We start from the raw sequence: 12,218 nt of genomic DNA, 5'->3' as shown, positions 1-12,218 counted from the left end.
ACACTCTCCCTTGTCTTTCCCCTCTGGGCTCCCCACAAATCTGCTTCTGGAAAGCTGGAGATGCCGGGGAACGTGCAGGTGGGAAGAACAATGGTCTGGGAGCTCTGGCCGCTTGGGTGACCTTGGACAAGACTGCAGTTGGTCCACAAGCCTCTGATAAGCGGGTGGAGAGATCACAGTCATCCTCAAAGACTTCAGTGTCAGGCCTGGACAAGCAGCTCGTTCACTCCTCACCACAGCTCTACAAAGCAAGGACCCTTGTCCCAATTTTAAGGAGGCCTATGGAAGTCAGGGGACTTTTCTGGGGTGTCACAGCCTGGACTGAACTTCTGGAGTCTCCCGAGGGCAAGCCCCACCTTTTACACCACCTACGTGCCCTGGTCGTGAGCCCGGAGCACAGCTTGGTGCTCAGAGGAATTTACTAGCTCGGAACCACTGCTGACAGACAAACCAAAAGGCAAGACAAATCACAGCAGTCGCCCTAGCTGGTGGGGGTGCAGGGAAAGGCCGGGGAGGAGATGGGCTGGTCATGGGTCCAGAAGGAAATGGGAGAGTGTCGTGAGCCAGGATGCTGCTTCTGCTCCCGGCGGCTACTGTGGCCGGTAGCTTGGGCTGAGAAGTCCTAGCTGGGGCGGAGGAGGACTGTTGGGGAGGAGGGCCCTGAGAAGGCCGGGGGGGAGCACGGACAGAGACGAGCTAAATGGGCACTCTGGAGAGAGCACCCTGTGGCCGACACTGGCCCCAGACCACGGTCAGCTGTGACTGCGCACATTATCTAAGATGCCAACGTGAGCTAGAAAAGGTGCAATGTCAGGGTACCACGTCTTCACTCCTGCTGCATCACCTCCAGATGTATGCCCAGAGCACTTCCGCAGCACTGGTCAGCGCCCCCACCCTGCTCCCTCACAGTCACACTCCCTTTGCCGGGCTGGTGAGAGCAGGGTCTAACGTGCATCGAGCATGTGCGGGGCAAGCTACCCGTGTGACTGCATTCAACGCTCAAGCCCACGAGGAAGGTATTAGGTGCCTCATTTGGCAGCAGAGGAGCTCGAGACCTGGGACATTAAGTAACCTGCCCAAAGAGCCCCCAGGAAGTGAAAGAGCCTAGAACAGTGCCAGGCTCAGACCGGGTGCTCATAAAAGGCAAGGAAAGAATGACCACAAGGGAGATTGTCCCCCAGGTCCAGCTGTGCCAAAGCTGGGAGGCGTACCAGTACGCCCTGTGGCCCAGCATTGAGGGCCGGTGTTTTGGACAGCGAGAAGAGTCTGGGTCTCCTGTTGACCTGGAGGTTAAGAGTCCTGAGGCAGGGAGATCAGAGACTACAACAAGGGGCCAAGGTTTCAGTTCTGGAGGATTCCCTCCCTTGTGCTAAAGACGTGCAAGAGCTGCTGGAGGAAACGGCACATGTCACAAGATGCTGGGACCTTGGGTTCCTGCCAAAGCACATGTGTTTGCTCCCCGGGCAATCCCTGCTAGGACTTCCCACTCTCACCTCGAGTTCCTGGGTGGATGCATCCAAAGTCTCCATGTAAGAGGGAGTCCAGGCCCTTGCCTCTTGAAACACCATCCAGCAGGTAAACAGGAAACACAAATCTCCCCCTAACAGGAGCCAAGATCTTAACACTGGCTGAAAGGGCCCCTGTGTGCCCTCTCGGCTCTGAAAGCCTCCAGGGCGAGGGAGGGGCGGGGGGAGGGGATGTTTCCAAACTAGGCTGTCGTCCAGAGGCAACACAGCCCAGGGGACAAAGTAGGAACAGGAACCATGGAGCGGAGAAGCCTCAGCCCTGCTTCTGGTTGGTCAGATGACCTTGCAACAGTCACATGGCTTCTCTGAGCCTCAGCCCTCCCTTCTCCAAAAGGGGCTATTGCCAGTCCCTCTTGGGGCTGTCGTGCACATGAAATGACATGAGGACCGTCTCCCAGTGAGCACCCAAAGCACTGCGTACTCTGGGCCCATGATCTGGGCATGCCCTGCAACCCCTTCACTGATGTCCTTGCCTCTGTGGTTTTGCCCAGCTGCTGCCTTTGCTTAGGACGCCTTCAGTCTACAGCAAGGCTTAGCAAATCCCTTTCCTTTCTTGAGGCTCCGCCGAAACAACACGTCCTCTCTCCCGGGGCCTCCAAGGATTCCCTGCCTAATATTTGCACACCTCTTCCCCCAGCCCACACCACCCTCCCCTGCCAGCCTGGTCATCCTCCCTTCTGCCCTGTTACAGCAATTCAACATCAATTACTACATGGCAAGTCCCTCGCAAGGCAGTAACAACACAAATACGACCACATATCCCTGGTCCCTGCCCTCCTGAGCTTCTGGGTGCCTGGGCAAGACACACAGTTGAATAGGCCATGCCCATATGGAGGAAGAACCTCTGCCGGCCCTGGGGCACAGGGTAAGGATGCCAGACCCAGGCTTGGGGTTCAGGGAAGGCTTCCCTCTGTAGGACGACTCAGCAGAGGCCTGGGGTGACTGGGAGGGAGTTGGTGAGTGAAATGGGCCAGGAATCTTGTTCAGACAAAGGAAGCATTGTTGGTGTCCCTCATTAGAGGACCGGGCAGCCTGCAGTGTAATTATGTGTTCACAGATCTGTCTCCCTTTTTGAGTGGTGAGCTCCAGCAGGCTGATAAGGTATCCTATTGATCTTTGTAACCCTGGCTTGTATCCAAGTGCCTGGCTTAGAGTGGGAATGTGTCCGATAAATGTTTGCCAATCGATGAGTGCACAATAGCAAAAACTACCCGGAGTAATCGGTACCTGGTTCCATGATGCCTGCAAGATGCAGAAGGTCAGAGGAGGCTGAGGTTACAGAGGGTGGGAAGTGTAGGGAAACTGAGGCAGAGGCTGAGCCTCAGGAGTGGGGAAACAATTTCTGCACCTGGGAGTACAGAGTAAACCAGCAAAACCTTCAGAAAGGGTTTCTCAAATGTGAAACCAGGACCTTTATTTTTTTTTTTAATTTTTTTTTAAATGTTTTATTTATTTATTCATGAAAGTCAGAGAGAGAGAGAGAGGCAGAGGCAGAGGGAGAAGCAGGCTCCCCGCCGAGCAGGGAGCCCGATGCGGGACTCGATCCCAGGACCCTGGGATCATGACCTGAGCCGAAGGCAGACGCTTAACCATCTGAGCCACCCAGGCGCCCCGAAACCAGGACCTTTATTAACAGCTGAACAAACAAGCTCATAACTAGAGATAAATGCCATGTCCTCACTTGGGTTCAAAAGCATAATTCCACTTGTCCAGAAGAAACAAGATTTGGCTTACAAGCACATTGTGTGAAAAAAGAATGTGTGGTTTTACTTGATGGCAAGCTCAGCATAAGCCCAAAGTGTGGTTTCATACGAAGCAGAGCTCACACAACCCAATTTGTACCCCACGCCACTGGTGCATCACACCCCTGCAGCACACCCCTGCAGCACACCCCTGCAGCACACACCTGCTGCACACCCCTGCAGCACACTCCTGCAGCACACACCTGCTGCACACACCAGCACACCCCTGCAGTACACCCCTGCAGCACACACCTGCAGCACACACCTGCTGCACACCCCTGCAGCACACCCCTGCAGCACATTCCTGCAGCACACCCCTGCTGCACACACCTGCTGCACACACCAGCACACCCCTGCAGTACACCCCTGCAGCACACCCCTGCAGCACACACCGGCTGCACACCCCTGCAGCACACCCCTGCAGCACACACCTGCTGCACACACCTGCTACACACCCCACTAGGCTGCAAGGAGAGCATGAAGCAAGCAGTGAGGAAGCGGAGTAGATGGGATAGGGTTCTTGGAGGATGGGTGGTCACCAGCTGTGGGCTCAGGGGATTCCTACCCAAGGCAGCAGCTACCCTCAAAGAGTAAAGAGCACTGGACGTGGAGTCAGAAAAGCTGGGTTTCTCCCATCTTCTGCCTGTGTGACTCTGGGCCTCCATTTTCTGATCTATAACAATACCTCCCCCCCTCACTCCCCCAGGGTGTCTTGCGGGTCATGTGACATGATGTCTATAAAAGAACTGTGTAAATTACAAAGCTCTTGGGAAATACAAGAGCAACTATATTATTCCCTCTAAAGATCCCTTTTGTGAACTGCATTCAGGGCTCTAGCAGCGCGGGCCTACCAGCCTGTCCTCCCTCCTCGGGGAGACACCACCCCTAGCCAGATCCTCCCAGGCCCGGCTCCAACACCCAGCCGCCCACCTGCTCGCCCCCTCCCCAAAGCAGGGCAGGCATGCAACAACAGGGGCGGGGCTCTGCCGCCATCTTGGAGCTGGAGGCCGAGCACAGCTCCCAGACCTGAGCTCAACCATACTTCAGAGGCTCACAGCACAGCAGGGGAGGCAACTAGGCCCAGAGCAAGAAGACAGCACGAAGCTCTACCGCTCATGGTCTCTCAGCTCCCCATCTGGCTTTTGGGATGCCCCTTTGGGACGCCCCTTTGGGTTGACCTGGGTTCTAAAGGAACCTCGTCTACCAGCTCCACACGTTAAGTTCAAAACCTACCACCCCTTGCTGAGGCCTGTTTCCCCTCTGTAAATGGGAGTGTTGGTCTCCTTGGATGAGCCCCAGGCTTCCACGCCTTTAGCGCACTAGACTGCTGGCTGTGGAGTCAGGCAGTCTTGAGTCAGAATGCTGCCTGTGCCTCCTTCTAGCTGTGTGGCCTTACCTAATTACACAACTTCTCTGTGCCTCCGTTTATTACATGTAACCCAAGGATAACTGTGCTTCCATCTAGGTTCATTTGCGAGAACCAAAAGAGATACTACCGGGAACTTGGTCGACACAGAGGTGCACAGTAAGTGTTATTTTCACCGTCGTGGGAGGCTTGGGACTGTATGGTAACCACGGATCCCTAAGCTTTTCTGCAGCAGCGCAGGTGGTGGGAAAGCGTATGGGGTCAGAGGGCCTGTAGGTGAGATGGGACCTCCCCGAAGGAGGGAGGGAGGGTCCAGGCACCTTGAGAGTCATGGGAGTCAAGATCCCGGGAGACGCCTCTCAAGTCACGGGGTGGGTTTCTGGGTCCCCACGAGGGAGACGCTTCCTGAAATCCTGGGGTTTCCAGCGGCCCCCCCGGGGGCGCTCCCCGAGTCCTGCGGGTTCCAGGCTCCCCGGCGAGGGGTCCCCCCACCCCAGCGTCTGCTGACGCTCCCGGCTGCCCGCAGGTGCGCCGGAGCAGCGCTGGTCCATGCAGGTGCCGGCCGAGGTGAGCGCGGCGGCGGGCGAGGCGGCCGTGCTGCCCTGCACCTTCACGCACCCGCACCGCCACTACGACGGGCCGCTCACGGCCATCTGGCGCGCGGGCGAGGCCTACGCGGGCCCGCAGGTGTTCCGGTGCGCGGCGGCGCGGGGCAGCGAGCTCTGCCAGACGGCGCTGAGCCTGCACGGCCGCTTCCGGCTGCTGGGCAACCCGCGCCGCAACGACCTGTCGCTGCGCGTCGAGCGCCTCGCCCTGGCCGACGACGGCCGCTACTTCTGCCGCGTGGAGTTCGCCGGCGACGTCCACGACCGCTACGAGAGCCGCCACGGCGTCCGGCTCCGCGTGACCGGTGAGCGCGGCGCCCCTCCCCCCGGCCCGCCGCGTCCCCAGGGGGGCGATACACGGCGCCTTTCTCTAGGGCAGGGGGCCGCACACCTGGCGATGGGCGCGGGCCGCTCGGCAACTTGGTAAAAATGCAGAATGCTGGCCCCGAGAAGGGCTGAGCGGCGCCCGGGAGTGGGCATCGGAATGAAGCTCGGGGAGCGCGGGGGGGGGGGGGTTGGTGAATGGCCCCAGGAGCTCTCAGTCTAGGGGGAGGGACACAAGTTGAACAATAATGGCAAGGCTGCGATGGAATGTGTGCTCTGTGCACTGAAGGGCACCCGCAGCCCCCTGGGGAGGTGCCCCGGGAGCCCCTAAAGAAGTGGGAACCAGGGTCCCCGGCCCCTAGAGCCGAGGTTCTCAACCCTGGCCGCGCACTGGAATTAGCTGGAGAGCTTTCAAAAATCCTAGCCCTCCCTGCTGTGGGGATCCCGTTCTGGGTTCCAGTCTGGCTCTGCCAAGAACTTCCCATGTGCCTGTGGAGTCAGGCGGTCCTGACTCTCCGAGTGCCGCCTCTCCGAGTGCATGTCAGTTTCTAACCCGGGGCCCGCGCGCCGCCCTGCCGCATACCCCCGCGTTCAACTCTAGACCTTGGTGAGGCTGTCTGCGAGTGGGAAGTGCCCTTGAAATCCTACCGGCAGACAGCCCCCAGCCCTGAGCTCCAGCAACGGTAACGACCGTTGAGTGAGCATTTGCTATGGGCCAGGCCCGGATCCAAGCACCCCACATGTATTAACTTGCCAAATCTCCTCAACGACCCCATAAGGTAAATGATCCCCATTTTATGCATGAAGAAACTGAGGCACGGAGCTTCAGAATAACTTGCCCAAGGCCACATCTCCATGGGGTCCCAGGCACCATGGCGCTAGAGCGCCTACCCTCCTCTCCGCGCTCCCGCCCCAAATCTCTTGGTGACTAAAAGGGACTGGGAGGGGTCCCCCCCTTGCCCGCCGCTGCTCTGACCTCGGTTCGCTTTCTCCCCCGACGCCCTGGCCGCCGCCCGCAGCCGCCCCGAGGATCGTCAACCTCTCGGTGCTGCCCGGGCCGGCGCACGCCTTCCGCGCGCTCTGCACCGCCGAGGGGGAGCCGCCGCCCGCCCTCGACTGGTCCGGCCCGGCCCTGGGCAACGGCTCGGCCGCCGTGCCGGGCCCGGGCCAGGGTCACGGCCACCAGGTGACCGCCGAGCTGCCCGCGCTGGCCCACGACGGCCGCTACACGTGCACGGCCTCCAACAGCCTGGGCCGCGCGGAGGCCAGCGTCTACTTGTTCCGATTCCACGGCGCCTCCGGGGCCCCGGCGCTCGCCCTCCCGCTCGGCGCGCTTGGCCTCAAGGCGTTACTGCTGCTCGGCATTCTGGCCGCCCGCGCCGCCGCCCGCCGCCGCCTAGGTGGGTGCACCCCGGGCCAGGGTGGGGGCGAGGGGCCGGGCGGGGGCTCTCTCCCAGGAAAGACCGCCTGGCCGAGCACCTGGCGTGACTCAGCCCCTGCACGCTTTCTGCACCTGTGCCTCATCTCGCTGTCCTCTCCCTGCGTAGAGCCCAGGAGGGGGGAACCAGCAGGAGCCCATTTTACGCTAAGGAAGCGGAGGACGGAGAAGTGAAGGAACTTGCCTCGAGCCTAGAGACAGAGACCCAAAAAATGTAACTCCCACCCTTCGCCCACACCCCATAAATGACTCCTCCCGAGGATTCTGACCACACATAGGTCTTCCAAATAGCACCATTCCGTTGTGTTACAGTAGGCATCTTGAGGACCTACTGTGTGCTGTGTAGGTGCTCCGAAGACAGAGATGAATAAGACGTGTCCTCGAATGGGGTGCTGAGGAGTAAGCAAATAATTGCAGTCTGCAGGGAGAAGGGCTATCCTGGAGCCCGGGTACCACAGGGGCCCAGAGCGTAGCATGCCTCACCCGGGTGGGACGTCCGGATAGGCCAGGAGGGAAGGCTTTACAAGTAAGGGGACAGCTAGATCAGGAACTGAAGCAAGGAGCTGATGGTATTCCCAGCAGAGGGAGCGACAGGTGCGGAAATGCGCACGTGTGGGCCAGCAGGGTGTGCGCGTATGGGCTAGCAGGGTGCACGCGCGTGTGGGCCAGCAGGGTGTGCGCGCGTGAGCCAGCAGGGTGTCCTCCGGACCTGCCGTTCACCCCTCATTGCTCTCGCTGAGCTGGATGGGAAATCGGCTTGTGCCAGACAGGGGCTTCCCAGAGCCTCTCGGACCATCCAGGTCAGTAGCACCCGCCTCACACCGTCTTGGGATGAAATCCAGAATTTGTCACAGTTGCCCTGGCTGTTGCCTTTCCTGTGGCTTTGCTGTCTTTCCTTGCCGGTTCTTCAGACCCACCAAGCGTTCTGGGCGCCACAGTCCTGAGAAAGGCAGGTTCTTCTGCTGGGCGGCTTCTCCCTCCACGCTTCTCATCGTTAACTCCTGGTCATCTCTAAGGCCGCTTCATGCCTGGCTAGCTAGTGTTTGTCGCACGTCCCTTCAGACCACTTTCCACAGTGCGGTGGGGTGGACAGCGGGGCCTGTCGCCTGAGGCTACCATAGAGATTCATGCGTCTCTCTCTCTCTCTCTCTGTCCCTCCTACAGAGCACCCAGTTGCCCAGGACACCCCACCACGGTGAGTACCCTGCCTTCACCCACCCCAGTCTAAGTCCCCACTGGCCAAGGCACACAGAGTTTCCAGGGCTTGTAGCATAAGGAGAAAGACCAGGCAAAGCGGCAGGGCTGGGGTCTGGGCCTCGACCAGGGTTTCGACCTTCCTTACAGCCTTCCAAAGCCCTGCTCTTCAGTCTCCCAAGTCCTTCTTGGCCAGACCAGGCCACGCTGACCTACTCTCCCCACCCACCCCTCCCCCAGCATTTACAGTCTGGGCCTCACACTGGCATCTCTCCCAGACCTGCCTGGTATCCTGGTGCCAAAGGGTCATTTTTCTGTCTTATGTCCGTGCCTACATGTGATTCCTAGAGGCTGTGTTTCCTCTTGGGCTCCCCAGCATTCTAGAATAGGCAGACTCACACGAAAGCCCGCTCGGGGCACTCATTCTGCCCCAGAGCTGAAGGCTTCTCAAACAAAATGCCATTAGAGGTTCAGAGGGTTTAAGCTAGGACGTGCTGACCCTGCAGTCCAGGCTCCCCTTCTCTCTCGGTGTCTGTTCAAGTGAAGGTCTGCGTGGAAGAAAGAATCCAGTTCACTGACCCTGGACGGGGTGCCTGGGATGCTGGGGAGTGGGGGGGCAGAACCCAGTCTTTCAGGGCCTACTGGACAAGTGCAGGCGTTCCCATAACTTGGTCCCTGCCTGTGCCCTGAGGGCGGGAGAAGCCGTATTACCAGCCCAGGCCCCTCTCTCTAGCTGCCCGGCCAGCCATCCCCCACGTTCTTGAAAACCCATGCAGTGTCCCTCTGCTCCGCTAACTGACTAGCACACCGAGTCACCTACGTCAGAAAGCCGAGGGGTCAGGTAGACACTGCGTACTTGCTGTGTACAGACAGCGTGCCGGGTGCTAACACTACAGCGACATTCCCCAACGTCAGAAAGCTCACGTTTTAACGTGGAGAATTTGATAAACACGTGAACAAGATCAGCTTCGATTCTGAAGTATGAGCTGTGAAGGAAATGGACAGGGCCACGCAGCAGAGCCCCGGGAAGGGAGGCGGCCGCTGGGCCCGTCACAGGCTCAGGGGAGACCGGGAAGGGGCCGATGGGAAGTCACTGAGTGCTGATGGGAAGCACCCGGGGGGCCCCACCCGAACAAGGCTGGGGGCCAGGAGCCTTCCGAGGAGGCGGCAGGGCGGAGGTGGAGAGGCGGGCAGACGGAAGGCAGGGCTGACCAGGGGGCCGGGTGGGCAGCACGAGCGAGCGAGGCAGCCAGGGTGCCCAGCTTCGGCGCTGTAAGCCTGGGTGCCACTGACTGAGATGAAGACGACAGGGAGGAGGGGGTGCAAGCGCTCACACATAGGTCTGAGATGCCCGCGGGAGAAGTGAGGAGAGCAGCTAGAGCTCAGGGGGCCACGCCTGGGGAGATCAGTGTGGGGGGCACCAGGCACAAGACGGTTGTTGATGCCACCGACGAGATCCCTTCCAGAACATAGTGCTTCTGGGGTCTGGGAGGCCGTCCTCCATGGTAGCCTCCTCCCTGCTCCGCAGACGCTGCTGCCCGCTCTCCTTTCTCCAACCTTAGTTAGTCCCCACGCTCTGCTGGGTCTAGGCCGGGCGCCCATTTCAACTCTCCTTCCTGCCTGTGGCTGGGGCATGGTGTGGGCAATTGGCGGCGCCCCCACTTGTGTATTGGGTGGTCAACGCACTTTCTCCTGTCCACAGGCCCCAGGCTCAGGAGTCCAACTATGAGAATTTGAGCCAGATGAGCCCTCGGGACCCACCAGCGGCCACATGTGTACCATGAGGAGCCCCTTGGCCACTGGCATCCACTTGTACCCCATAAAGAGCAGAGGCCAAGGCCAAGCTTGGCTGGGACGGCCCTTCCTGGCTCCCAGCCACACGGGCAGCCCCTGGCTGGGCGACCTCCCACAAAGGGTGTCAAGATTCCGCTCACAGAGGCTCAGTGGTCTCCTACAAGGATGTCTGTCCCAGAGCCCCCGGGATATTTATGTCAGTGGGACCAGCATTTTGAGTGTGTGTGTGTGCACGCGCACATGCGTGCAAGCTCCAGCACGAAACTCACGGACAAACTCTCGCCCTTTCCTACACAGAACATCATAGTAGAACAGACAGGGCCGGGGCTTCTGAGGCTGGGGCTGCGTAAACCTGTGGTCCCAGGAACATCCACTCAGTGGTGAGGAGAAGCCTGGTCCCCCTGCCTCCCGGGGTCTCCTCTGTGACTGCCCCCCACCCTCTGCCCACCTCTTACCCCATCGGCTGCTCTGCGCTCCTTGAACTGGGACCCCCTGGGAACCCATCGTCTCCTGTATCTGGGATCCACTGCCCTCAAGGATCCAACGCTGAGAGGCTAGGGGCCAGTCTGGGCTGCAGGGTCCCATGGATAAGGCAGCTGCAGCAGCGACCTCTCCCTATGACCCACACCCTCCCCGGACGTGTGAGGTCCAAAAGCACCAGCAATTTCACGGCATTTGCCCGAGGCCTCTCAGGCTGACTTTGTGGGGTGCTACCTTCCACATTCACACGTCAGTGCGAGCGTGTGCATTTTAGCTCCCGCAGTCCCTGGGGTCAGGAGAGGGGGGGAGCAGGTGTGCTTGAGACCCGGGCAAGCTGGCAAGAAGAAAGGGCCACAGAGCTAGGGGACTGAAGAGGCGATGGGGACAAACTTTGCCTCAGAGCTTTTCCCAAAGCTAGGCTGGTAACCCAGAGTGGGGAGGGGCCCTGGCTCATGCTCTTCTGGGGAGGTGGCCTGAAGTGGAGGGATCTTCACAAGTTAATAAGCAGGGAAGTGGGTGGCGAGGTACCCTTGCTCACCAGAGCCTTCGCCAGGGCCTGTGGGTGTCAGCAGCCCATGGTTAACTGGGGATCCATCCAGGAGGCTGTTTGAACTGCCAAAAATGCATCAGCATTTGCACCTCCTTGTACGAGGACATCTGCATGGAGGGTCCTGTATCACCAACGAAGAAGCCAGGGACACGGGGGTGGTGTGTCTTGAAACATCTGCATGGACTTTGAGGCCTGTTTTGCAGCCAAGAAAAACTGTGACAGCAATTACTTCTTAAGGGTCCGTTTTGTGCGAGGAATTGGGCCAGACGTGTGTACAGAAATGAGTAAGGGGTGTCTATCAGTCAGTCTGGGCTCGGTTGTGCTGTGCTAACCGACAAACCCCCAAATCACAGTGGCTGAAAACAGGGTTTATTCTTACCGAAGGTATGTGCCCATCACGGACTGGCAGGGTCCCAGGCTCCCATGGATCCAGCATCTCTCGCTGTGGATTGTTGGGTTGGAGATAAAAAGAAAGCACTAGAGGGTCTCCCACTTGAGAGCAGGACTAGCCACCTGCCCAACTCACCCTCAAGGGGCCGGGCAGTGAAACCTGCCACCACTTGGAGTGAGGAAACCCCGAAGCCCGGGGCACAGCCCTGAGGGCTCCACAGTAAGACTCCAGGATTTCTCACATTAGTGAGCCACGGACCAGTAAGTGGAAAATGCTGAAGGTGCTGTGGGAGCACACAGAAGGGATCACTGACCCAATCTTGGGAAGGCTTCCTGGAGGAGGGGACATGGATATGATATGTGTGATGGGGAAGGATGGAAATTGGAAGGTTAAGAACAAAGGTGATTCTAAGCAGAAAGGACAGTCTGGGCAAAGGCCAGGAGGTCGGACACAGCATGATGTTGAAGCAGCTGAAAGTTGCTGGGACGTGAGCACAGAGGCACGGTGGCCGGAGCTGGGGCTGCAGCGAGAGGAGTCTCCCACGCGGTGGCCAGTGCTGCCCCCAACAGGGCCGAGAAGCAGAAGGGAGCCGGGCACCCAAGCGGCCCAGCATGGTGCTGACTCCCCGTACTGCCCAGCGGGATGCTTTCCCTGGCCTGGCACTGCACCTGCCCCACATGCCCCACGCGCTCAGGCTGCGCTTTCCACCTGGACACCCTGGGCTCTCAGAGAGGGTCACCTGTGTCAGGAGCACCTGGGGAGCTTGCTCACATCCCCATTCTCAGTGCCACCTGGGCTTCCTAAAAGT

General features: G+C 59.4%; 1 protein-coding gene and 1 long non-coding RNA gene across 4 annotated transcripts in view; one reads left to right on the top strand and one right to left on the bottom strand.

Moving 5' to 3' along the window:
• The window catches only part of LOC115943830 (uncharacterized), a 27,773-nt gene extending 25,829 nt beyond the window's left edge, over positions 1–1,944 (bottom strand). For all 3 annotated transcript variants that reach the window (XR_014139621.1, XR_014139622.1, XR_014139623.1), the window contains exon 1: positions 1,494–1,944. This is a non-coding gene — a long non-coding RNA (uncharacterized LOC115943830). The remainder of the gene's footprint in view (positions 1–1,493) is intronic.
• The window catches only part of SIGLEC15 (sialic acid binding Ig like lectin 15), a 14,525-nt gene extending 2,307 nt beyond the window's left edge, over positions 1–12,218 (top strand). The window contains exons 2-6 of the mRNA XM_081801322.1: positions 4,734–4,793; positions 5,161–5,544; positions 6,583–6,963; positions 8,166–8,196; positions 9,898–12,218. Coding sequence (XP_081657448.1) covers positions 4,734–4,793; positions 5,161–5,544; positions 6,583–6,963; positions 8,166–8,196; positions 9,898–9,979 — 938 coding nt within the window. The 3' untranslated portion in view covers positions 9,980–12,218. The remainder of the gene's footprint in view (positions 1–4,733; positions 4,794–5,160; positions 5,545–6,582; positions 6,964–8,165; positions 8,197–9,897) is intronic.

This window comes from Leptonychotes weddellii, chromosome 13, assembly GCF_054177405.1.
Source record: "Leptonychotes weddellii isolate Sample4059 chromosome 13, ASM5417740v2, whole genome shotgun sequence".
In the NCBI taxonomy this organism is placed as follows: Eukaryota; Metazoa; Chordata; class Mammalia; order Carnivora; family Phocidae; genus Leptonychotes; species Leptonychotes weddellii.
The sequence above is the reverse complement of the archived record's forward strand: the minus strand, read 5'-3'. Positions and strand labels throughout refer to the sequence as shown.